Source organism: Pygoscelis adeliae, unplaced genomic scaffold (assembly GCF_000699105.1).
Source record: "Pygoscelis adeliae isolate BGI_AS28 unplaced genomic scaffold, ASM69910v1 Scaffold26, whole genome shotgun sequence".
NCBI classification, from domain to species: domain Eukaryota; kingdom Metazoa; phylum Chordata; class Aves; order Sphenisciformes; family Spheniscidae; genus Pygoscelis; species Pygoscelis adeliae.
In genome coordinates this window covers 1,000,770-1,027,496 of record NW_008825104.1, presented here as the reverse complement: position 1 = coordinate 1,027,496, position 26,727 = coordinate 1,000,770, and the positions used below count along the sequence as shown (strand labels likewise).

Genomic DNA, 26,727 nt, shown 5'->3' with positions numbered 1-26,727 from the left:
GGTCGGCTGGCGGTGAGCAATTGTTTTCATTTGCATCACTTGTCTTTCTTGGGTCTTGCTTTCCCCTCTCTTTGTTATTTTTTTCTCTCTTACATTTAAAAAAAAAAGTATTATTTCTTTTTAATGATTAGACTGTTTTTATCTCAACTCATGAGTTTCTCACTTTTACCCTTCCGATTCTCCCCCCATTCCCTGGGGGATAGGGAGTGGGCAAGCGGCTGTGTGGTCCTTAGTTGCTGGCCAGGGTTAAACCATGACAGTGACCTTAAACGTGGTGTTTCTGGACTAGAGGTGTGAAGTGTGCTGCTGGGGAGACAGTAATTTAGTGCTAATTCATGAGCTACACGATAAAGTTAATTGCTGAGGTGTTCGGCCATTTCTCTCGTTGTATACACCCCTCAGGTGCGTAACAGCAGAGTTTTGGGGGAGAATACATACTACTGCATGCACTTTTCCATTTCTTAATGGGTCATGTGCATGATTTATGTATTAGAGAATGTCTTACACACAGAACAATACTGTAAACGTGAAATACTTCAGTTTTTGCTGTTTCAAAATTGCATCTAATTTTTTCAGTTATAGCAATTCTTTTTTCCTTTCCTTGTTACTAGAAATTCACCGTTTGTTTCATCAAACAATTCTTCAAATAGGCACTTAGAAGTACAGTATAGCGTTCCTATTCATTAACCATGTGCTAAATAGACCAGTACAGATGGAGAAGCAGTAATGCACCTATTAACATATTGCGGGATCTGAAAAAGCTTTGAATCTAACGAAACATCAGCAGACTGCTTTTTCTCCCTGAAAAGCCTTGATCTGGTTAAAAAAAGGCTCCAGCATATATTAGCAAAGAGGAAGAATATGGAGAGTTAATGTTGCTGCCAAATTCACATGATTGTGCCGAGAAGCTATTTGCAGCATATGTTGATTTGAGATGAGATTATATGATAATTGTTGTTAATCTCTGTGTGACTAAAGGTGGATAAAAAGAAACTTAGATATTTAAAGTTCTTATCAATACAAGAAGTTTAAATTATTCATATGTGGAGAGCTGTTAAACTTGTTGTGTTCCTTGAAATCTGGCCAGAATGAAAAATTCATACCATGCTTTTATAAACTCTCCTTAACGCTTTCTTCAAAATAAAGTGCTGCTTTTTAATCTCACTGAATAGATCTCTTAAAGCTAATAATGTGTGTATTTTAAAGTTGTTCTATTATGTGGAAGGACTTTTTTCCACCCTCTCATTGCTAATTAAAAAAAATACACTTGCTAGTGTCCTGTAGATTGTCCGTGGTTTCTTTCTGTTATCTGCAAAGTCTCTTCTTATGTATCTTTGTGGTTTACTGCATGGCATCCATGCCAGACAGGTTTGAATGTGCAAGCGTAACCTCTGCTGTTGACCCCAGTTAATGAGGAAGAGGTGTGCATCACTTGTTTTGCAAAGGGATCTCTGTGTAGATGCACTAGCCGCTTTCTGCGTGGATGAAGATAAATTGCTGAACTGCAAAGATTAATTAAATATATCCTTTAAACGGTGAGATTATATCCTTTAAGTGCTTGTAAAAAGCATCAGGGAAACTTTTGTCTTTGAATTCTGTTTACCTAATAGGTATTAGTATTTTCCCATGAAAATAGCAATAGTCCCAACAAACTGCAGTCATTCTCTTTAAAGACTAGAAGATGGCTGTGGTGAGAAACACCTCAAGTAGTTGTTGCATTCACTTGAGTTGGGATGTCTGTCATGAAATTCTTTTAAAAATCCTACTGACTACTCAGGAAAATACTACTACTATTACTACTACTGTTAGTACCCTAGCCAATATAATTAGTACTTCTAGGAAAGTCTGAAATAAAACTTAAAAATATGTTCCTTTTTTTTGTTTTATATGTAACCCATCTGCTTGCCATTTTTCATTATTCTTCCATATGTGTGCTGTAGATCTTCATTAGTATTTAAACTTTCTTGACCAGGACTTTATTTTAATAAAGAATGGACCTGATTTTCAATGAGAGTTTTCTGAGGTAGTATCTGTACTGACTTAGAAATAGTGATTTTTTTTTTTTTTCCTATTCCTTCCCTCTGGCTGGATTATAAAAGGAGGGTAATGACCCATGAAAGTGTAGAAGTGTCCTTGTTTGTAGCTCAATGCAGACCTCTGTTTTTGCAGTCATTGCAACATATGGAGGAAAAAAAATGGGAGGAAAAGTTATTCTGGAAATACTAATCTGCCTTATAATGTAACGATAAAATTCCATGTATATTTATTTCTGATCAGCCTTTTTATAAACCCGAGTTGAGAAAAACAAAGAAAATTATTAGCACTGTGAAGAATCTTTTATTTGGGGGTGGACTGCTTAGTGTGATGATGGGACATAATAAGCATGTTCTATAAACTTACATTGTGTTTAGTCATATCTAAGGAAGTTGTATATTTGGATTTTTATTAATAATTTAGGTGACAGAAATATAAACCCCAGCCCAACTTTGGCTGTTGCTTGAATTTCTACTGTGTAAACTTTTACATCAGCAGGCACTTTCACCTCTTTTATACCTGGAGTTAAAGTAACGAGCCAATTCTGGCAGAACTAATAAGTGAACATTTCACTTCATGTTTGTTTGTGAAGTGACTTATTCATTTAGTTATCTAAAACCAATAAGCTATGTTAGGAAGAACCTAGATTAACTTTTTGTGCTCATCCTCTTGTATAGTACAAGAAGGAACACTCAATGCTAACAAAAAAGAAAAAAAAATTGAAAATATGTTCAGTATTTAGCTACCTTACTAAGTTCACAGCTCAAAAGAGAAGTTTGGAAAGGTTGTGACTGCTCCCCTAAAGTTTCATTAAAGTCAGTGAACCCGGGATTTGGCTATAACTGTTTTGTAGGTGATGGTTTCAGGAGAAGCATTGCAGCTATTTGGGGAGTGAAATAGAGTAATAAATCATAGTTGTGATGCATGATTACATCCATGTATGAATAAGCAACAGGCAGCACCCATAGTGATTTAGAATGGTATTTTCTTTGTACATCTTGGCTGCTTTTTTGTATGGATATACAATAGTACATCTAATCTCCAAGAAAACCACTTAATTCTCAAGATTTTGCATCCTTAGGTGCACTAAAATCTCTTCTTGATAACTGGAATACCCAGAGACACGTGAAGTTGTACAAATGTGGACTTTTTTAGTGTAGTACATACACTTGAAAGAACGAAATATGCCAATGTCATTTTCTGAATGAATAATTTTCCTGTGGGAATCATGAGCTTCTGTGGGCCTGGACAAATAACTGTAGCTTTTAATGGAACTTTCTCTTATTAGGAAGTAACCCTTCTTGATTTACTTTTCAGTCTGTATGAAAAACTTAACTAACCTAATTCTGCTTCAATTTTTTGCTTTCTTGAGGACACTAAGTTAGTCTTCTGCAGCAATGCAGCATTACCTCCTTTTTTTTGTTCCAGGAACTTCAGAAGTCTTTTGGTAATATAAAAAAATGCATAGTTTTGGGAAGTTCAGGAGTTTTAGGAAGAAGTACTATTACAGAATAGATGTTGTCTGCAACTCTACAAGTGATTCCAGTTGCTTTCCAGGTTATACATAAGTCATGATGCATGCAGTTACTGTGAGATACTAGCATTTTGATTTGTTTTGACTCCATATATCAGATGCAGCCATTTTGCCTGATGTGTGATCTACTTTCCAGCTGTGAGGCTGACACACTGAGCGTATGAGAGTTTATGTCACTGTACTAATACTGTGGAGTGATGAGGGGGCGAAAGGGCAGGGGAAGAACGATCACTGTATGCAAAGAAGCCCTACAGAAAGTGTTTTCTTTCTCCCTTCACAGCAGTTCCAAAGCCCTCATTGCAGGAAAACAGCAGCAGACAGCTTTTCCTAACATGATCGGATGTTGTGTGCTTTGTGAAAGTAAAGAAAAGGGAAATTTTGTGAGTCCTGTGCAGTATAGGGAGATGAGATACCTTCCTGTTCCTAGGCCTTCAGGTTTTTGATTTTGGGGGAGCGAGGACTCCCTGGTTTTGGGGGGGTGTGTGTGTGTGTTTGGTTTTGGTTGGGTTTTTTTTGGTTATTATTGTTTTCCTAAAGCATGTGGGAAATGGAGGGCACTGATTCAGTTGAACTTAGATGCGACTTTTGGATAACTTAAAATTTTGGGGTCTGTTATTTTAGTGCTTGGCAAAATTTGCAGTTCACTGAAGGACTTAACTGTAAATAAAAACACGAAAACTATGTAACTGTTAGCTCTGTGATCTTGGTTTTCAATGTAAAAATAGAAAAACAACAAGTTCTGTCTGGCTTGTCCATTATTCTCTCTTTCTCTCTCTCTTGAATTTGCAAATGAATGCAAAAGGAGCTTGTAAAGGAAGAGTGAAATAGAATCTGATTTACAGTGTAACAGCTATGTAAGTGTGAATACTTTACTAATGAACTTTTCATTTGTCAATAAAATCAGCAAGTAGAATTCCAGATATTAAGGAAAGTTCTGTCTGTGTCATCACTGACTACACTATGCATAAAACAATACCTATCAAAGAAGCTTGAAAACAGAATCCTGTATAGTATGAGTAAAATAAAATTCCCAACTTTCTTTTCATGCATATACTTTTACTCAAAATTAAAAGAAGGGCCAAGGGGTATTTTCATTATTTGACAATTTATTTTCAAAGTGGAAAAGGATACTTAATGTCATCTCTGCAAATGCCTGTTAGTTCAGAAACAATTAGTAAAAACCAAATAAATGCCTGACATAAATTGCCTATTTTTGCTGTATAGTTTTGATAACTACTCACAGATTTCTCCTGGTGTCTTATCAAATTTTCTGTTTACTTAGACTTCAGGCTCGAATTGCTCACAGAATCCAGGAACTGGAGAACTTACCTGGTTCTCTGCCCCCTGATCTGCGAACCAAAGCTACAGTGGAGTTGAAGGCACTTAGGTTACTGAATTTCCAGCGCCAGGTAATGTCTTTTACTTCAGGAAAATTCTCATTGAGGTCACAGCCAAACTTGTTCATGTAGCAAAGTATAAACTGGCAAGAGATTTTGCAGCAGCGTTGAGCCTGCACAGGAGATGAGAGCAAACTTGACCGTAAGCAAGTCACAGAAATGTTCAACTTAGATTTTATTTTGTTTTGTTAATAAAAATGGGCAAGTTTTATTTTCGCTTCCTGCTTTATCTTCCAGTCTGAAGTGTAACCATAGAACTGTGTCTTTCATAATGAACATGGCATTGGCACAAAGACAAAACAAGAGCTGGACAGGCTGCAAGCTGATTTTCAACACAAATCCCAATTGACACCTCTTTCTGGATGTACTTCATATTTGCCATGGGTCCCCCTGTTTTAGGAAGAGTTGTATGTTGGTGTGTGGTATTTCTCTGTGATCTGTTTTCAGGATTTCCAGTGTGGCACACAGACTTTGAAAATTAAGCGTAACAAGATCATACCTAGGATATAAGTTGGATGTTGAGTGCATGTATCAGCAAATGTATTTCAGAAAAGGAATCACACTGCCAGACTCTTACGGGCCTCTTGCGATTGGCTTTTCCAGCTAGTTTGGAAGAACAAAGATGAGATTTGGCAGGTCAAGCAAAAATACTTCCTGACAGAAGCCTTGGCAGTAGTTGTACCATGATGTCCAAGTCTTCCTTCCCTCTACCCTTGGCACTCCTTTGTAATGAAGTTTTGTCAGAGGTCAGATAAAAAGCAGCAGGCTCTCCCTGCTGTACTGCTGGGACTGTGGCAATACTGTTCCAAGCCCTTAACTTTTACCTCTCCCTGCCGTCTCCTGTGCAGCTGGCAATGAAAGTGCGTTATGTATGTTGTTCATTCGTGTTTTGCGTCGATGGTGTAACATCTTGGCTAGCCCCTTTCATTGCAGCAGGACAGTCATTTGCAGCATCTTGTAAAGGAGGAAGAAATGATGATTAAGAGCAATTAAGACTTGGCCATCCTGTGGAGACTTAAGATTTGTTTAGGGAGACAGACATAGCTGCTGCAGCTGTATAGATGCTGGATCTTTTCAGAACTGTAATGGAAAGGGAAGAGGAGGCTGGGACATCTTCTGGACTGTTACTGTTTTACTCTGCCATACCAGTGTTTAAAGTTGTTCCTCCGTGTATTAAAAATGATATATTTTTTTTAAGTGTTTCTTTTTTCCCACTGGTAGCTAAGACAAGAGGTAGTAGCCTGCATGCGTCGTGACACAACACTGGAGACAGCACTGAACTCCAAAGCCTACAAACGAAGCAAGCGCCAGACTTTGCGGGAGGCCCGTATGACAGAAAAGCTTGAGAAACAGCAGAAGATAGAACAGGAGAGGAAGCGTAGGCAGAAGCATCAGGTATTCTAACTTATTAGCTGTTTGCCCAATGACAGAAATGCACCTTGCTTTGCTGTGCGGGTCTTCTCTATTACATATTTTATTTACCTTTGGAGTTTCTAAGATTAAAAAAACTCCAAAGCATGTGATAAGCGATTTGAAAACAGTAAGATTAGAACTTCTGTATTCCTGATTTCAAATCCGGTTCTTTGTCCAAGTGTCTGTACTAACTTGTTTCCCTTTCTAGGAATACCTGAATAGCATATTGCAGCATGCTAAAGATTTTAAAGAGTACCACCGGTCAGTCGCTGGGAAAATTCAGAAACTTTCTAAAGCTGTGGCAACTTGGCATGCCAACACCGAGCGTGAGCAGAAAAAAGAAACTGAGAGAATTGAGAAAGAAAGAATGAGGAGACTAATGGTAAGGAGTAGAGGAAGGAATATGGTTATTTTAGCTGAAATTTCATACTGTATCCTTTTAAAAGTTCATATACAGTCTCAGCCACACCCATGTATTTCCTTTGCAGAATAAAGACTCTGTAATGCAAAAAGTATGAATCTAAGACTGCTGCAGTTTGATTATGTGTATTTCTGATGATGGTAGTGAATGTGACACTGTTCATTTTAACCTATAGCTACTTCTTTTTTTAAGTGTTTTTTATAAGAATAATTGTTTTTCCTACCAGCATGAAAACCTAGCACAGCCACTGCACAGCCACTTAGTCTCGTTAACTTCATATACTAACACTGTTATATAATTGCAGGGGTATTGGTCCATTATATAAATACTGGACTGTGTTTTATTTCTAGGTTTGTCTTTTTGAAGATTCCATATGATTAACTTGTTCATGGCATTACTCCACAACTTTTACATAAAGCTGATTTCACATGCAAAAATACATAACCAATAGCAGTAATGCATGTCTCTTGAGAATTAATAGCAGTTAGTTCTACCCTTTAACACTCCAGGACCATACTCCTTCTTGCTATTTCATAGTTTTCACTTCCTTGCACCTGCACAATATCAGTTGTATCGTTCTTAGAACAGAGTAGAATGGGTTTGTGTATAACCATGTCTTTTCGGAACACTGTGGAACCCAGCAGTGGGCTGCCTACATTTCAGGAGTTAAAATAATTCTGGAATTTAAAGTGTAGACAGATTAATGCGTATGTATGTTAACAACTGGGGTTGGAAAAATTTCTTAAGACATCGGTTAGCTCTTTTTTAACACTTTATTAACACTTCACCAACATAGAATTGAATGGGAATTGACATGTTTACTTTGAAACATGCTGGTAAAAAACAGTAAGTATCTAATAGGGGTGCAGATGTAACGCAAAACTCTGGTCTCTGTCCAGAATCTATTCCCACCATGAATAAGGACTGAACGGTTTGGTTTTAAAAATCACAAAACAAAATGTAGAAATAATGAAATAAAAAAATGATAAAAACTTAGAAATAAAAGTGCATGTAAAATGTAAATGAAGGACTTGTGTAAGAGAATAACAAATGTTTAGGCCCTAGAGCATTTCTTAAAATTACATAGTAATCAGCATTATACAGCTTTTTTATAATTAAAGATAATTGCCAGCAGTCTATCTATCCAAACTCGTAAAAATGTTAATTATTAGAGAAAAAAGAGCTGATGAAAGAAAAGGTAATCTTGATGTTTTAGAAATATTTTTGTACATTGTGAGGTTGAGCTTATGTGAGTCTAACATGTAGTATGATAAATAATAAAGATGTCCACTGCTGAAAAATATGAAGTAGATTTGAATGTCCAGAAATGGCACAGGATACCAATGCTTCCAGAATATCAGTGCTTTCTTCTAAGACTCCTTCACCAAGGCTGTGGTTAAGTTCTTACCATAAACACAGCACTTCATAGTAATTTTCAGTTTGGGGCTTTGCACTCAGAAGTCTTTGCTCCTACTGCTCAATTAAATCCTTCTGCAAAAGCAAACTATGTGTTATGTTAGTGGGGTTATTTTGCCTATTTAGTTTTAGTCCAGTTGTGATAAATTTTGAATTTGCAGATATGTACTAGGGGTTTTTACAAACATCTCCTCCTCTCAGACACTTGGTGTGGTCTAGGAAAATGTGCTGTGTCTAAAACTCTTTGCATATCTTTTCAGGAATATTGAATTCATTCCACAGATTGTCCTTCATTGACTATGATTAGAAATGGTGATTGTGTCACAGCTCATTAATACTAGTATATATCATATGCAGGAATAGGCATTGGTGTGATTTAAAAAGATACTGTCAAGACAACCTTGAATGTATAAAGGAAGTACCTTGGCTAGATTACAAAGGCTGTATTCAGTAATGATAATGATAATAATAATAATAATAATTCTAAAAACTTAGGTTTTGAGTGTTGTAGTTCTGATGGCTTGAACATTACAACGGAATTTTACAAGCAATTTTACAAGCTCAATTTGAACATTACAGCTGTTCTTGTCAATTTTCTACAGTCCTGGTGTCTCCAGAAAAGCAGATTTTTTTTGTATCTCCCAGAGTGCTGTCTTTTAAAGTAATCATCTTTAAAATATTTCTTACTCATGTTTGGTTTTTATAAGGCATTGTATACTTCCTTTATTTGTTGTTTTAGCCAAAATTGACAAAGGCATCTCTGCTGCTTTCCTTGTATTTTTCTGACATGCTCAAATGCTGCATTATATCTTCACAGCACATGAAAACAGTATTTCCTGGTATGTCTTACCCCTAACACCACACTTACGCAGTGCCATAAGGATGCAGAAGTTGCCAGAATGACTCAGAGATATGGCTTATCTGGTGAATCCTGTCTCTGATAGTGACCTGTATCAAAGACGAAATAACACCAGAGTAGAAATCTGCCCAAAAGAAAATTTTCTTCTAACACCTAAAATAAAAAGATTTGTGTTCATACTGGAAAAAGGACTGAACGCAAGTTTGCATCCAGCTCCCATGTTCTTCCACTGGGTATGGGCTACCTGCACTTCATGTCTTTGAAAAATGGTCTCTGTAGGAGACTTACCAAGCATCTCTGTTTGGGACATTGTAATCTGTTTGATGTGGCGTTAAGTGATTCCCCCCTCACAACCTGTCATAACTGCTGTAGATTTTCCAGTCATTAGTCCATGAGAGTAGGAGATATTTAGAATCATAGAGTCCATGTCAATCCTCAGACTGACCGGGAGCTCTCTAGTCAAACCACCTTCCCAAAGCAGTGTCAACATTGAGTTCAAAGCAGGTTGCTCAAGGCTTTTTTCAGTCATGTCTTGAAAACCTCTAAGGTCAGAAATGGCACAACTTCTCTGCTTGTTCAAGTCCTTCTGAAGTGCAGCCCAGCCTTTGATCATATTGACTGGTATTGCCCAGTTTTGTGTCATCTGCAAACTTGAACTAGAGTGCCCTCCATCCTTTCCTCTGGGTCACTGATAGAGATACTAAACACAACATGCCCCAGGATAGACCCCTGTGGTATCCCTCTTCTTACTGTCTGCAGATAGAGTATGACCCTCCGCAGCCCTGCGGAGAAGGACTTGGGGGTATTGGTGGATGAAAAACTGGACATGAGCTGGCAATGTGCGCTCGCAGCCCCAAATGTCAATCGCATCCTGTGCTGCATCAAAAGCAGCATGGCCAGCAGGTCGAGGGAGGTGATTCTCCCCCTCTACTCAGCTCTGGTGAGACCCCACTCCACCTGTGTTCAGCTCCGGGGCCCCCAGCATAAAAAAGACATGGACCTGTTGGATTGGGTCCAGAGGAGGGCAACGTAGATGATCAGGGGGCTGGAGCACCTACCCTATGAAGACAGGCTGAGAGTTTTGGGATTGTTTAGCCTGGAGAAGGGAAAACTCCAGGGAGACCTTATAGCGGCCTTCCAGTACTTAAAAGTGGCCTGTAGGAAAGATGGGGAGGGACTCTTTGTCAGGGAGTGTAGTGATAGGACAAGGGATAATGGTTTTAAACTGAAAGAAGGTAGATTTAGATCAGATATTAGGAAGAAATTCTTTACTGTGAGGGTGATGAGACACTGGAACAGGTTGCCCAGAGAAGTTGTGGATGCCCCCTCCCTGGAAGTGTTCAAGGTCAGATTGGATGGGGCTCTGAGCAACCTGGTCTAGTGGAATGTGTCCTTGCCCATGGCAGGGGGCTTGGCACTAGATGATCTTTAAGGTCCCTTCCAACCCAAACCAGTCTGTGATTCTATGAGTCTATGATTCTATGACCCATTAACACAAATGTATGACCCTCTGGGCCTGATCATCCAATGAGTTCTTTACCCATCTAGTTGTCCCCCTACGCAGATCATGATGACCTAACTAAGATAAGACATGATTATTGACATAGGAGTTGGTTGGTGTTTCTTTGGAATCATTTCGGTCATGGCTGATGTCTGTTTTGTATTGCTAGGCTGAAGATGAAGAAGGCTACCGTAAGCTGATTGACCAAAAGAAAGATAGACGCCTCGCGTACTTATTGCAGCAAACAGATGAGTATGTGGCTAACTTGACTAACCTGGTATGGGAGCATAAACAGGCACAAGCAGCCAAAGAGAAGAAGAAGAGAAGGAGAAGAAAGAAGGCAAGTATTTACAGCTGGTATTTTGAGGCCATCTCTTCTTCAAATCCAATTTTAATGTTGATAAATATAGCGGTACCCAATTGTCATACACATACCAGAGTATCTAAAATCATCTACACTGCCAAATTCTTAACAGTGAGGGAACTCATCTCTCTCTCTACTGAAATATCTAAGAAATTTGCTATCATTAATTCCAAAGAAGGTGGGAAGGAGGCAGGATTAGAAAATTGTGGGCTGTTAACATTGATTTGCTGATTCTACAGGCAAAATTGGGCCAGACATGTAAATTAGGATTAAAGTACCCAAAAAGGATCCAGTGGGTCCAAAATACATTGTACAAAGAAGATGGGAAAAGTCTGGTTTGTGTAGCTGTTTCCTACAGGGTAACTTTTTTAGACCTTCACAGTTCTACACTTGGCTCAGTCTATTTTGTAGGACCCTTGGAAACGACTAGAGACAAAGAATTTGGGTAGGTTTATTATAGTAAACGGGTATTCTGCCCGTAGTATCGTTCATTGTACATTGTTAACATTTAACTGAAGCTTTTCAAACTTAGTTTTCTTTGTATGAAATATTTTACCCTGTGAGAGAGACTCGTTGTGGAAACTGAACAGTGCTATTTTCGAAAAAATAATTTGTGTGTGAAAATAATAATTTGTGTGTGAAATAATCATTAAATAATGATTTGTCATTTTTGTGACCTCTGAGTACCTTTCATCTCTTGCAGGATGGTTAAGAGGATTTTTATAATCCATTTCCATGCCTGGTTTGCTACTAATCACTGATACAATTATAAACATTATATTTACATGGTTTACAAACAGCACTTTAAATATGCTAATAAATACCAGCATATAAAAAATTCTAATTTTGGAGATTAATGGCCTAAAAAATGCTCCATGTTTTCTTCTGTCCCCCTCCAGAACCTCTGTACTTTTTGTTGAGAGTACGCTCTTAACATAGGAACAATCCCCCACCTACAAAGTTAAGATGTAACTTAACGGGGTTCTTGACCTGTATTACCGGTGAGAACAGACCTGATTTAATATACAGAATTCACGGTAGAGACAATCCTTAATGAGATAGTGTGTGGAGTAAATGCACTGCTCTAATGAAAAATATTAATTCCTTCAACAATCCACATTTGTGATAATCTTTCTATTTCTGTGTCAGTTTAGCTGAAGTATGTACGAGGAACAGTATCTTCTGGCCAAAATAATTTTTAACTATAGGTTGTAAACGTTTCTGCTCTCACAGCAGGATCTGATCTTTGCACAGTGAACAGCACTGATGCTTACTGCTTATTTGTGGTGGTTTGTTTGAGTTGTAAGGTTCTTTCCATTGACTGTAGCTAAGCTGTAACAGTCTTTATGTATTAGAGAGCAGTCTCACGTGCAAAAGAATGGACCCCTCCCCTTGTTCATCCAAGGAAGAAATATCCTCAGTCAATGTAGCTTGTTCAGCTGAGGCCAGATATATGCTATTGTAACTTACCCTGCCCCTCTGTTTGTTTAAGCTCTTCAATTCTGGTACAGTTCCTTTCTTTGTCAGCAGACATACCTGCTGCCCAGGAATGCTGAAGCAAGCAGCCTTCAAGCTCATATTGATGTTGTTCTTAGGAGCATCAGCTATTGTTGCAGTGAGCAGGACCAATGACATTTGTGTAGCCCAGTGAAGTATTTATAAGTCCTTCAGGTTATTTTCTGTATATTAAAGAATTTCATTCTTCATAAATATTTTAAAGGTTTTAGAGTAGAATTAAGCTTAATCAGATTTCCTTTTTTGGTAATACTAATGAAAGGGTAGTTAACAGAGGTAATTAGGCATATGTCCTGAAGTATGATGGCTGTGTAAAAGAAATAAGAATAAACTTTTTTTAAAATGTAGACTTGACCCGTGTCTGCTGCTGCATGTTCATTTGAAGTTCATGCCTTGGAAAATGGACTTTAATGGCAAAGGCTCAAGTCTTGATCTGAAGCAGATATTGAGGTTGAGCTCAATATTCGGAAGTGCAGCTATTCCTTAAGTATACTTCTTAAAAAAAAGAAACAACTGGATTATCTACATTTATCACACACGTTAATGATACTTGGAAGTTGTTTATCTGCAAAACACTATTTAAGAGATCTGTTCTTGTTGTTAGTCTGATCTGTTTACATTGGTAACCAAAATAAAACTGCTGTAGTACTACAAACCCAGCACTGTGACAGGAGCAGAAGCTGTATCCTATTCTTTCTTGCTCGTTGTCAGAATTGTTTAGGAAAGTTCCAATTCAGAAGCAAACTATGTCTTCCATTTTCTCATACTATCCTGGCATTTTTAAGTAGGGTAAAAGAGGACAGGCTTTGATGAAGATTCTGCTTATTTCTTGGAGTGGTGTCTGGGGAGAAAAAAATCTAGCTTACTCCAGCTAAGAACTCCAGGGTTCTTTTTGTTTGTAATTTGAGTAATTGTGGTCTAGACTTAATTGAACTCCCAAAATACCCCTTCTAGTTAGTTGTCAGACCAAAAAAAAATTGTGTACATACCCAAAATAAAAGTGCTTGCACAAATACACAATGTGTCATGCCTGGTGACACCTCCGAAACTGAGATTAAAGGACCTTAGAGGAAATTAATAGTAAATCGCATGAAAATTAATTACTATTTTATTTGTGTTAGCACAGCCTGTAAGCAACTGAGCTTTAGGTCTGGACCAGAAATTCAGTAGGCTAGCCGATTTAGATGCAGATTTATTACAGTGACTAGAGGTGTTGTACGTACCCTGTTCATACTAGTAGATGGTTTGTGTGTGTGGTAGTAACTCTATGCCTATCTCTACCTATATCCACCCACACCTTAAATTACGTGCATCCCAGGCTATTCAGAAATAGGGTGAAACATATTCATGGTCCAAAACACATCATATAAAGTATTCCCTCTACACTTGTAATCTGACCGTGATATTTTCACTTCTTCATTTGTTGTAGAAGGCTGAAGAAAATGCAGAAGGAATGGCATCTGGTCTTGGTCCTGATGGAGAGGTATGAATTTTACAAAGTGTTTTTTTTGTTGTTTTTTTTTATAAACTTTCCAGTGATTGTTCTGTGTGCCATTGCTGTAGGTTAAAAAAAAAACATGACCACAAAAGTTCTAAGAAGAGCTGTTGTTTATAACCAGGAACAAAAATTACCTAGATTAACATTTAAACTAGCCTGTTTCTTTTCAGAAAGTTGAAGACTAAAAGAAAAATATATTGAATCTATCACTGAGTATGCTGAAGAATCCCTCTCAGCTTTGTTGTATGCTTAAAAGTAAATGGTTTTCTTGCAGTCCGTGTGTAGACATCATTTACTTTCTAAAATGAGGTTGTAAACACAATATAGTCTAGCTTCTCATTTTTATAAAATACATTGTTGACTTTGCATGTAATTACCTTTCAGACACAGGACAGACTATAGTATTATGATGGCTTAAGACATCTGAAAGTTCTTTCTTCTCAGAAGCAAACGGAAATGAGTAATTTTTCTGTGTCATTCTTTGAATAATTTTTTTCATTCAGTAGCAGAGCATATGCTGCCTCATTAAGAGCTATTCCGTTAATGCCATTTTTCTGTTCTATTTTATTTTTATATAAAGACTTTAGAATTGTATTTATTGTTTTACTTTTGGTCTTTTTTATACTTGCAAGTGATATTTTTGCTGATGTAGTTAAAAGAGTTATAGCAAAATCCTTTAATATATTTACGGTTGCACAAGGAGAACGCACATAACATTCCTGTAACATCAGTATTTATGGAAATGGGCTAAGTTTTATACTCTGTCAGTCACTGTATTTATAACTGTTCAGAATTATTTTTTCTTGTTCATATATATATTAGGAAAAGATTCTTAAGTAGAATCAGTGGTAGAAGGCAAAAAGTTTTTAAAGTAGAAAACCTGTGATTAAACAGGGCAAAGAAGTAACAGAAAAAGTAATTATGCTATTCCGGTTTTGTTAGAGCACCAGAATAAGTAAAAGGTTTTGTTATTGCAGGTGCTTTATCAGCTTAATTGAAGAAGTCAGGACAGTGAATCTTTAAAATAGGCCTTCTTTACTTAAAAAGTTAGCTAAATTGTTACATCCTTGTTTCTCCATATAACAGAAAAGGTCATAAGATCAACGTATGTTATTCTGTTACAAATGTCCATTGGCATAAATAACAGGATTAAATGCGTATAAGCATACATACCTTGTGTCTTGTTTCACAGAAGCCAACAGTGTATTCTTTTCCATGCTGCTCTTGTTAATTTATTTGGAATACTGGGATATATTTGTGGATGTCACACATCCACAATAGAATATGTAACACACAGAAATACTGTGACTCAGTGTTGGCTTGATAGCCATGTGGTAACGTGTGGCTTCTAATAACAAAACTTCACTGCCTGTTTAGATCTGGAATTTTGAAGGTGCTATTAGTTCTTTTTATTATGTATGACAAACGTGAAATTCAGTTGCCTTACGGTATAAAATTTCACTTGAATTTTTAGCCCATAGATGAGAGCAGTCAGATGAGTGACCTTCCAGTCAAAGTGACTCACACTGAAACAGGCAAAGTTCTTCTTGGACCAGAAGCACCAAAAGCAAGTCAGCTGGATGCTTGGCTGGAAATGAACCCCGGGTAAGTAGATAGCATTCAAACTGCTTTTTCTATTTGCATTGATTTTTTCATGGGCTTCTCTTAGTTATTCTTTATTCTATTCTATTCTATTCTATTCTATTCTTCTTTTAATTTATTATGTTTAAGTTGAGTAGGAGGTGTATTGAACCCAATCCCTCCTCTTGTTATCTGTAATTCATAATCTTTCTGTTGTCTTTGTACAGCTATGAAGTTGCACCCAGGTCAGACAGTGAAGATGAAAGTGGCTCTGAATATGAGGAGGAGGTGTGTGTCTTTGGGAGAAATACTGTGACAAGTAATACAGTAAAAAACAAGTACTTATTCCATGTGATATTTTCCTCTTTTTAATAAGGAAGGAAGAGAAAGTGATAGGAGATGTGTAGCTGTTTTAAGAATAATACAAACAGGAAAAGTAACTGGTTTTGTAATTCTTTTGAGTTCATAGCAGTTGCCCTTTATATGTGCTGTAAATGCCTAACTGGTAATTGGGGTTAGGAAAAGTAAATATTTTACTCTGACTATTAATAATCATGAACCAGAGAATATAAGCCGGTTCCTATTTTAAAATATATGTCAGAAAGGCTGTATTGTGGCTTTGTGCTGAATGAAGTTAACGTCTTTAATGTTTATGCATTGGAGGTTTTATTAGCAATTCTGAATAACACAGTTATTATTTATATATTATGTTTATTAAAAAGTTAGGGATTATGTCAGGGATTTAGGTTCAGACTGTTCAGGGTAGGCTTATTTGTTCAGTAGTTTAATAGTGATGCAAATACTATTATTACAAAAATTCTAAAAGGAATCTTAAAATTAACACACGCAAAGATCCCAACCCTACAAGGTCATAATATTAGATACTATGAATAATCAATACTGATACTTGCATAGCATTTTTCAGACAAGTACTTTCTGAAGGTGAGGAAAACTGAGGGTTAGAGAAGGACCATGTTCAATCAACATGCTAGTAACAGAACTAGGTATAGAATTTAAATCTCCTAAGTCTAGCAGTCTTTACAATACTAGACCAAATGACCACTGAAACTGACTGGACTGTATGATGTTAAAGTACATGCCTTTGTAGGACTAATTACTGCTAATGTAATTCTACAAGACTCTTAGTATTAAGATAGGAGGGGAAGGCCTGATACCTGTCAGATTCTAGGAGGAATGTTAAAAGACAGATGCCCATATTTTTAGCACAGACTCTTTATCAGCAGTGTTGTTTAGAGCTGGGGAAATCATTCTTAGGAGGATACACTTGCAGAACTCAGAGCAGTGTTATGTTCAGCTTCATTAGTAAGATTTTAAGTTGTTGGTTATCCATTGCAACTGTAGCCAGAAGAAAAATTAAGTTATTTTAAAAAGAGTAAAAGTGTGGTCTGTTTTTAAAAAGTGAAGAAACTAGAAGCCTAAAACAGCAGTTCTTGGCAGTTTTTTAAGCTTTATTAGATTATCACACATATGGAATATGATATAAATGTACATGATGTGTATATTATCGAGACGATAATATTGGTATTGGAATCCTCTCCGTGAACACGGTAGACAATAAGGCTTTTAAAAGTAAGATCATTAAAGGGGAAAATACTTTTTATTTCAAAGTATCATGACTTCCTGTTGGTTAATGTATGTCAAAAATTACCTTTTTGTTGTGCTGCAGTGCAGTTCTGTTGCAGAATAGGTGTAAGTTGAACTTTGTGATTCAGGTTTCTACCATAAAGCATTGACCAATGAAAGCTACCAATATGTGAATGCCAGTTGAAAGTATGACTTAAGAAGATGTTGTACTTCCCAGCACCCCTGTTCTTTTTCTGTATTCTGTAGGATGATGAAGAAGAATCAAGCAGGTTAGAAGCAGATGAGAAGATACTCCTGGATCCTAACAGTGAGGAAGTTTCTGAGAAAGATGCAAAGCAAATCATTGAGTGAGTGTTCTTTAGGTGCTAGTTTTTGTTAGGAATTGTGATTTCTTACAGTGGCGTTTCCCAAGAGTAGCTTGCTCTAGATTACAGTGAGTTGTGGTAGCTTCTCTGGCATGAACATCTGCAGGAGAAGGAACATGATCATTTGGTATTAACTGTGTACTGTTTGTACAAGTAGCTTGCATCCTTTGGTGTACTTGCCACAGTTGGGGATTTGCACTGTTTCTTTAGACATACATATGTGAGATGTGGTCAAAAAACCTGTTTGTTTGTGAGAATTCACTTCAGTTCTTTTTCTGACTTTCCAGGACAGCCAAACAAGATGTAGATGATGAATATAGCATGCAATATAGTGCTAGAGGGTCTCAGTCCTACTACACTGTTGCTCATGCAATCACAGAAAGGGTGGAAAAGCAGTCTTCTCTTCTTATTAATGGCACACTAAAACATTATCAGGTGAGAAATAATTAAAACATTAAAATATTTAAAACTTGGAATTACGCTCGACATTTCAATGTGGTATTTCAAGTGGCAAACTGAAAATCTGTTAAGAAATACAAGATCTCTAGTAGGTTAGAATTTGGGAATTATATGGACAAAGCAATCACGGTTACCTATCACAGGTAACGTTCCATACATACTGCTTGCATAATAATACCAACTTTCTGCATATACCTGTAACTTTTTTTTTCATTGCAGACCAATAGTATTTTGGTTTTGTTATCATTCTCATTGACATGGAATTTCAATTCTGCTTATTGTTTTCATTTGTGGTGGGTTAACAATATTTTTTCTTCTTCCAATATTTGAAAGTTTAGGATTTTATTTTTTAATTAAGATCCTAGTATTTTAGTGCAGTGATAAAATTTGGAAACAAGAAAAATATTTGACTATGGAGGTTGATGTCTCTGTATTCTTTACAGACATTCAGTGGATTTAGTAACTAGGAACTTTTGTATTCTGACATAAGATAGATTCATGTCTTCTCCCAAGTAACTAGTGATAGGACGAGAGGAAATGGCCTCAAGTTGCACCAGGGGAGGTTTAGATTGGACGTGAGGAAAAATTTCTTTACTGAAAGAGTGGTTAAACGTTGGAACAGGCTGCCCAGGGAAGTGGTTGAGTCACCATCCCTGGAAGTATTTAAAAGACGTGTAGATGAGGCGCTTAGGGACATGGTTTAGTGGGCATGGTGGTGTTGGGTTGACGGTTGGACTCAATGATCTTAGAAGTCTTTTCCAACCTTAATGATTCTATGTATGAATTCTATGATTCTCATTGTCAATATGTTGTCCAGCTTGTGCACCCAATGAAGCAGGGAGACAACAGATGCAGTCAGCAACCTTCTTTACTGCATAATCCTGATTCATTGGCTGGGAAGGTTTACCTGATATACTAAATGAATAGTGTATAACAATACTAATTTGATGGCCATACTGTTTTGAAGTGCTCATGGATGGGAAATTAAGATTGCAATAATTCCTTTACTTCCTCAGTTGTAGTTACTTAGGAAACATAAAAATATTCTTAGGTTATGCAGATCTGTGTTTTGCAGTGCGATTTCCCTGTGTGCCTGTCCTGGTTTTGGCAGGGATAGAGTTAAGGTAGCTGGTAGTGCTGTGTTTTGGATTTAGGATGAGAACAATGTTGATTACACACTGATCTGTTAGTTGTTGCTAAGCAGTGCTTACACTAGTCAAGGACTTTTTGGCTTCCCATGCTCTACCAGCTGAGAAGGCTGGAGGTGCCCAAGAAGCTGGGAGGGGGCACAGCCAGGACAGCTGACCCAAACTGGCCAAAGGGACATTCCATACCATGTGACGTCATGCTCGGTACATAAACTGGGGGAAAGCTGGCCGGGGGGGCCGCTGCCTGGGAGGTGGCTGGGCATTTGTCAGCGGGTGGTGAGCAATTGCATTGTGCATCCCTTATTTTGTATATTCTCTATTATTATTATTATTGTTGTTGTTATTATTATTATTATATTTTCCCTTCCTTTTCTGTCCTATTAAACTGACTTTATCGCAACCCATGAATCTTACTTTTTTTTTCTTTCTTTTTCCCTGATTCTCTCACCCATCCCACTGTGGGCGGGGAGTGAGCGAATGGCTGTGTGGTGTTCAGCTGCCTGCCAGCTGTGGCATGACAGTGCCACAAAGCAAAATAATTCAGTTTGTGGAGTTACACAGACACTCACAGGGATTGCCAATTAGAGCAGGTCCATTAGCTGCTCAATGTGATATCTAGCAATTGAATAAGTAGATTTGTTCTTTATAATGTCTGTTCTATATAGTAATTCCACCAGAGGTAAGAGGCATACTTGTCTAAGGAGCTTTATGTCAGGAATATTGAGGCTTGGCTTTGGTTCCAGCAAGAATGTTCTGAAGGAGACTCTTCTGCGACTTTCCCCTTCACTCCCTGTATTTCCCTGTCTAGATTTTACATGCTTTTTCCTTCTCAACTTTTTTTTCTGCTTTTCCATGTTTCTTACTGTCGAGTTTGGTCAGAGTGCCTCTTCCTTCATACTGGTATATGTCAGTGGAGAAAGTTCAATGACGTAGAAAACACGGTTTTTCTATTCTCAATTCTGAAGCTACTTTGTAAGTGGGACATACGGTTGCAGAACAAATTCTGATCAACTCTTGGTGGCCTGAGTATTTAATACTTAAACATAAATCAGTCAGCATGTACATAAAGCCAGTAAATTGGCAACGTTATTTTGGATACTCTCACATAGACAACAAAGGTTACTTCAAGCATGTACTGTGTTCTCTCTGAACTTTCTCAGGCCTCTTAATTTATTTCTCTCTCCATGCATGAGACACACCAAAAGTCTGGATCTTAGAAGCAAAAACTTACTTTGCGCTTGCATGAGTAATGTGTGATACACACACATGTGGAAGTCTGTGTGACAAGGGAATAATCTGAGTCAGTGCTTTCTAGCAGTACTCCTTGGAGTGTGAAACTCTGTTATGTAGGCATTTCTTGGCTACAATACTCTGGCTTCCTTCCAGCTCTGGGATTTTTATACACAAGGCATAATTGGACAAAGGGGGCCTACTCTGACATGTGGAGGTATGGACAGCAGGCACTAAATGGACAAGTGCTACGAGAGCTGTAGCATACCAGTGATGCAGTTGGCAAGTGTGAGGCTTACATATTTTGTGCAGACTTGATGGGTTTGGTTTTGAAAGATTTTAACTGACACAGGCAAATGCATGAAATGTACACAAAGTTTAACATTTGGCAGTGTTGAAATTGAAGAACAAACTCTTGTAATGTTAAGTATTTATCAACCTTACATCTGAGTGCCTGTGTTGCTTTGCGTGCAGTACAAAAAAACCTCCATGTATGAAATCTGACTTCATATTATGGGCTCTGCTAAGCAGGAGTGATGATTTCCATATAGCTGTTACCAGAAATTTATCTTGTTTTGATTCTTTTTTGGGGGGGCAAGGTGTTAAAATAGCCAGGGATCCCTGTGCATATAGTATTATTAAAGGAAATCCAATGTCTAAGTAGGCAGGGACATCAGAACCTTGGCTCTGTAGTACTGGTGTTAATTATTTGTGTCGGTTTTAAATAACTGAAACTATTATTCTTCATTTCAGCTCCAGGGACTGGAATGGATGGTTTCACTCTATAATAACAATCTGAATGGAATTTTAGCTGATGAAATGGGACTAGGAAAGACAATACAGACTATTGCACTTATCACTTACCTGATGGAGCACAAAAGACTCAATGGCCCCTATCTCATCATTGTTCCCCTTTCGTAAGTAAAGGATCTCTTTCTGCTGTTATCATTCTAAGCATTGCAGATTCGTTTATTTGGACACATACTTGTTTTTCATGTAATGACAAGATGAGGTGCACAGTGAGATTACACTGAGCATGTATTCAGTGTTTTCTTTGATCATTTCCTCCCAGGTGATTGTCTGGCATTGGAAGGGTCGTCAGAAGGCTGATAAAGCACTTGATTCCATTAGTTTCACTGTTCACTCTTTCGGCAAACTGAGTAGTGAATTTACTGTAATTCACTCTTAAGCCAGAAGAGGGGGATGGTATTTCTTTCATATCACGCCTGCTGTTCCCCATTCAACTTTAACTGTGATATTAAAAATCTGTTGCTTAATTCTTTAAACGATTGGCACCCCATCTGATACCAAGTAATCATGCTTTAATGAGGTTGAATGATCTTTTAGGTACTGCATAACTAGCCCTGGATGTAGCCTTGATGAGTGATATTCACACTTCAGTCAGGTGTCCAGATTATGATTGTTTAGTGTGCTGCCCCCTTTTGCTTTTCCTTAGGTTTCCAAGGTGCTGCTTGAATTATATGTTTCTTTTACTGCATTTTCCTTTCTCCAAAGGTGAGGTGTGGGTTTTAGTGATTTGAAGTGCTGTGTTATAAATAAAAACTGTCAGGCCCTGTAAAACTGATGTAGGATATTCAGGGGTTGTTTGCTTATTTTTGTGTGTAAGTGACTTGATTGATGTGCAGAAGATCCCTGGCATCCCTATCCCGTTAGATAATTTGTCCACCAATTGTGCTGAGTGTGCAAATGGGTTGTAGGATAGGGATGAATTTTATTTGTGGCCATCTCTTGATTTCTTTTGAGGTATCCTGTCTTCTGGTTGTGCTGCAGTAGTAACAGATTGACTAATATAAATACCACTGCTGTGCCTAATTGTATGAATACAAATGATGAGCTTTAGTGTGAAAAGAAATGGCTGGGAGAAGATCTGTAAAGTAAAACAAAGTTTAAAGGGAGGGTGTTACTAATGTCAGATGTCACATGGGCGTAGTAAAAAAATCAGGTTTCTTTTAAGTACTCTGTAATGATTTTTCTTGTGTTTCTAAAAAGGAGGACCTGAAATTTCTTTCTCGTATACATTTTAAAAGCCACCTTTCCCTGCCTTTTCTTAACAGCTAGTACTGCTGCCATCACAGGTCCAGTAAGGAAAAAAAAAAAAAAAAAAGGCAAGCAACCAAAAAATCTCAAGGTTATTTTTTGCTGCTGTATCATGACAGCAACTAGCTTAGCCATAGAAACTTATTTGTTGTGATCCAACAGCAGAAACAGTGCAAAAACAGACCTGCATAGTGGCACTGGATGGCACTATGAGTAGTTCTACTCAAGTAGAGCACAGATGAATTCTGTTAACAACTTCATAAGGCTGTATTTGGAAAGTTGTAACGTCAGTTTTTGGATGATAAGTAGTATAAAAGAACTTACAACTCTATTTTTTGTTCAGGGTTATATTTGTTGTCCTTAATATGCTCTAAAATACAAAGATGCATGTAAAATACTACTCTGAATTGGTTTCAAAGAGGCCCCTGAATATGAACTGAAAGTGGGTTTCACACTTTTTTCTGTTTACCCCCCTCTCAGAGATGCTTGTATATCATTATGGTGTATAAAGTGCATTTTTTTAAATATACTGTTAATTATGGGGGTTGATTACGTGAAGTGTGTTGTAAAGTTGGCAACCACTTGGAAACATTTATAAAGTTTGACCTGCAAATGATGAAATATCTTACTTTTTCTTTATAATCTCTATGATAGGACTTTATCCAATTGGACATACGAATTTGACAAATGGGCTCCTTCTGTCGTGAAGATATCTTACAAGGTTTGATTTGCTTTTTGTATGATTATAGAGTTGATGGTGTGAGAATAGAGCCAGTTTTTCCTCTGCCTCTGCATGTGCATTTTTAAACTGTTTGCTCTTGAAGTTTTGTCATATATATCAGGTACTCAGCAGTGAGAGTTAATCATTCTAAGAAGAAGACTGTAATAAACTGTAACTACTTTCATATAGTGAAATGCAGAGTAAAATTGTAAATTATCACATTGCAAGGCTTCTGATGAGAGTAATACAAATGATAACTACGTCATATTTTATACATAGCTGAATACTTTGCTGTTTGGCTACTCTAGTAATGGTACAGCCAAGCAATTTGTAAGGAGACTAGACCAGTAGCTACATGTTTCCAGTGCCCCTCAAACAGAGCTTTACAGTCTAGCAACCATTTAGGGAAAGCACTCTGAAGAAGTCTGGAATGCATTGATATATTGTTTGCAGTACTGTAGGATTACAAGTTCGTGTGGTTGCTCTGTGTCTGCTAATTCGTAAAAATGATGTATTTTCTTCATCAGAAGAAAGAGTAACTACTCACTTCTCTCTCTCTTTTAGGGTACACCTGCAATGCGCCGCTCACTTGTTCCTCAGCTTCGAAGTGGAAAATTTAATGTTCTTTTAACTACTTATGAGTACATAATAAAGGACAAACATATCCTTGCTAAGGTAGTAATGACTGTCATCTCTTAACAGCAAGACCTTCAAGAGCTTCAAATGGTGCATAGCACGAAACACATTTTTGTTTTATAGGGAAGTCCTGAGTTGTTGTTTTGTCCTTCAGTAAAAGTTAAACCTTTCATTTACTTCTCTATTCCTCTGTTTATGATTGGACTTCTCAGTCACAGCTCTTCTCCCTGTAAACACCAGGATTTTCGTGAATGTGGCCAGGAGACTAATTCCTTTGTGCAGTTCTGTCAGTACTGTATATCTGCCTGTCCTTGGAAAAACATGACTTTTCTCCCCTCTGCTTAACAGCATTTAACCTAATTGGCAGTCCTGACTTCAATTTTTTCCATTGTTTCTGACCTGAAGCTCACTCTTACTAGAGCCTTACCAGCTATGTGGTCACTTTTCCCCAAATGACTAAATAGTTACCTGTATCATGAATTTGGTATCCAGACTCTTTACTACACATGGCCCAGTTCTTAAAGGCTCACGAACTGTCAATAGGTGTGTCTTAAATGTAATGAACTAATTTGAAAGCTACTGTACGGTAAGACTGCTTCGTGTACACACAAAGCAGACTAAGGAGGTATTTTGCCATATGGAGAAACCATATGGTCCTACTGTCCCTTTGTTGTTCATTTTCACTTTATTTCATTCTGTTACGTACTGCATATTTAGATAATTCATTTTTCCTCTCTGATACAAAGGCAGTGCATTTTCTTAGCATAATTCTGAACACTTGAGAACAGTTTGGGAGTGCAGAGTTTTCCTTCCCCTTTAGTTTTTGCCCACCCTTGCTAAAAGATAGGAGGGACAGCACTATGCCATTCAACATGTCCTGGGAAATGGAATTAGTTAGCACCTAAGAAAGTACAAACCGAGGCCTTCCTAGTTGTGAGAGGTGGTAACAGAGAGCTAGAGCAACTTTCTTTCAACATCTTCTGTGACTGCATTTAAGCTTTCACATTAAGAGATAGAAACTTTATTTGAAGATGCATTAACTGAGATGAGATGATCGTAATTATGCTGCTTTGTTCTTGAGTAAAAACATAGGATTAGCTGGAACAAAACAAAGTTCAGGGTTGCTGTTGTTTGTGAGCATAGTTATTTTGTCTGAAAATGCTTTTGTCTCCTGTCAAGGTTCTTGTTGCAGAGAGATTTATTTGGAGTTTATGTGGTCTCTTTCTTCCCCTGTGAACCGTATTCTGGCCTTGAAGAGGCGGTCACCCTAATCTCTTTCCCAGAAATGGGAGGAATCCGCTGTTCGCTGTTGCAATTCAAATCAGAATTCAGTATCAGATTCAGCATACCTAGTGTTTGTTTCTATTTTTGCTGCTTGCAAGGGCACTGGTACTTGGATAATGCTTGATTTGGCTTTTCTCATAAATGAGAATGACTGATGTCTCAGGCTTTAAATATTTTTGTTCTACACCTGTTGGGAGGAATTTGACTAAGTCTGACCTGCTCTAACTTTGCCAACTTTTCTTCTTTTCTTGCAGATTCGATGGAAATACATGATAGTAGATGAAGGCCATCGAATGAAGAACCATCACTGCAAGCTGACTCAGGTCTTGAATACTCACTATGTGGCCCCTAGGCGAATACTGCTGACTGGGACTCCATTGCAGAACAAACTGCCTGAACTATGGGCTCTTCTCAATTTCCTCCTTCCAACCATTTTCAAGAGCTGTAGCACCTTTGAACAGTGGTTCAACGCTCCATTTGCCATGACTGGAGAAAGGGTACTGTGGCAGTTTTTTTTAAAACATCAGAAACAAACCAATTTGGTGAAAACAGAAAGGAGCTTATACAGAAGGATTAATGTTTGAACTCTCCCTGGTACTTAGGGAATTAATGTAACTAAAAGCCACCTTTTTTATAATGCCAGAAAATTTTAATATCAGTGTCTTTTTTGACTCGGGGTCAGTTTGGTTGTAACATGGAAGTAATTACTGTGCATACTTAAGCTTTCATGTGAGAGAAGACATTACCTAATACACTGAGTTGCCTTGTAGTGACTTCTATAAACTTCTGTAGGTGGACTTAAATGAAGAAGAAACTATTCTGATCATCCGTCGTCTCCATAAAGTGCTCCGACCCTTCTTGCTGAGAAGATTGAAGAAAGAGGTTGAGTCTCAACTGCCAGAAAAGGTTTGCAATGAAAGGAGTTGTGGAAGGGGCTTAATACTTTTTTTAAGCATTATGTAATGTTCCTTTTTCAGATTTATTTTACAGAAGAGGGCTTCTTTAGCATCTGTTATTGTTGTGGTTCGTTTATAACTCTGCAAAGAAAGTTGGTCACTGAGGAAGCCTGAATACCTGAAGTTTCTGCATTCTCAGGATTCCTCACCAGTCTTACAGCTTTAATTCTGTTTGTAGTCATCCATATAAGACATGCAACTTATTTCCATAATAACTGGTTTCAAGTTGTAAGTGAGTCAGCCATACAGTGACGATTAGATTTTGTCCTGTCCCATCCTCTCTGCACTGGGTAGAACCTTTGCTCTCTTAGCTAGTTCACTGAAACTCCTAAAGGACTACTGGACTTTATAAAGCAGGCAGAATTTGGTCCTGTGTTAATATTTGAGGAGGTGTGTGAAGTGTCTTGTTGAAATTGCACAAGTTTTTTTTTAACTAGTGGCTTTTTAATTCAGAACATAAAATTCTCTTTTGATTTGAAAATTCATTGTTTTTATCTCTGGGCAACTCATCTTGCCGCACCCTGTCCTCCTCTGCAATCCTGCATCACTTCTCCCATTCACCCTTCCCAGAATAACCACAGCAACTAAATAAAAAAGTGACTTTGAAGGTGTGCTAGGGCAAATTTGATGCTAAGGTCAACTGGGTTAAAACCATACCAAAATGAAATTTTTCTAAGTTGTGTTATGAGCTGACTAACACAGACTGAATGAACAAAGAGCCCTGTACAGATG

General features: G+C 37.6%; 1 protein-coding gene across 1 annotated transcript in view; it reads left to right on the top strand.

The window, feature by feature from the left end:
* Positions 1 to 26,727, top strand: part of SMARCA2 (SWI/SNF related, matrix associated, actin dependent regulator of chromatin, subfamily a, member 2) — an 89,040-nt gene that overhangs the window by 4,935 nt on the left and 57,378 nt on the right. The window contains exons 3-16 of the mRNA XM_009327221.1: positions 4,851 to 4,977; positions 6,187 to 6,360; positions 6,587 to 6,760; positions 10,745 to 10,915; positions 13,884 to 13,937; positions 15,427 to 15,557; positions 15,761 to 15,821; positions 17,385 to 17,485; positions 17,791 to 17,938; positions 21,094 to 21,257; positions 23,053 to 23,119; positions 23,684 to 23,794; positions 25,294 to 25,536; positions 25,832 to 25,945. Coding sequence (XP_009325496.1) covers positions 4,851 to 4,977; positions 6,187 to 6,360; positions 6,587 to 6,760; positions 10,745 to 10,915; positions 13,884 to 13,937; positions 15,427 to 15,557; positions 15,761 to 15,821; positions 17,385 to 17,485; positions 17,791 to 17,938; positions 21,094 to 21,257; positions 23,053 to 23,119; positions 23,684 to 23,794; positions 25,294 to 25,536; positions 25,832 to 25,945 — 1,840 coding nt within the window. The remainder of the gene's footprint in view (positions 1 to 4,850; positions 4,978 to 6,186; positions 6,361 to 6,586; positions 6,761 to 10,744; positions 10,916 to 13,883; positions 13,938 to 15,426; positions 15,558 to 15,760; positions 15,822 to 17,384; positions 17,486 to 17,790; positions 17,939 to 21,093; positions 21,258 to 23,052; positions 23,120 to 23,683; positions 23,795 to 25,293; positions 25,537 to 25,831; positions 25,946 to 26,727) is intronic.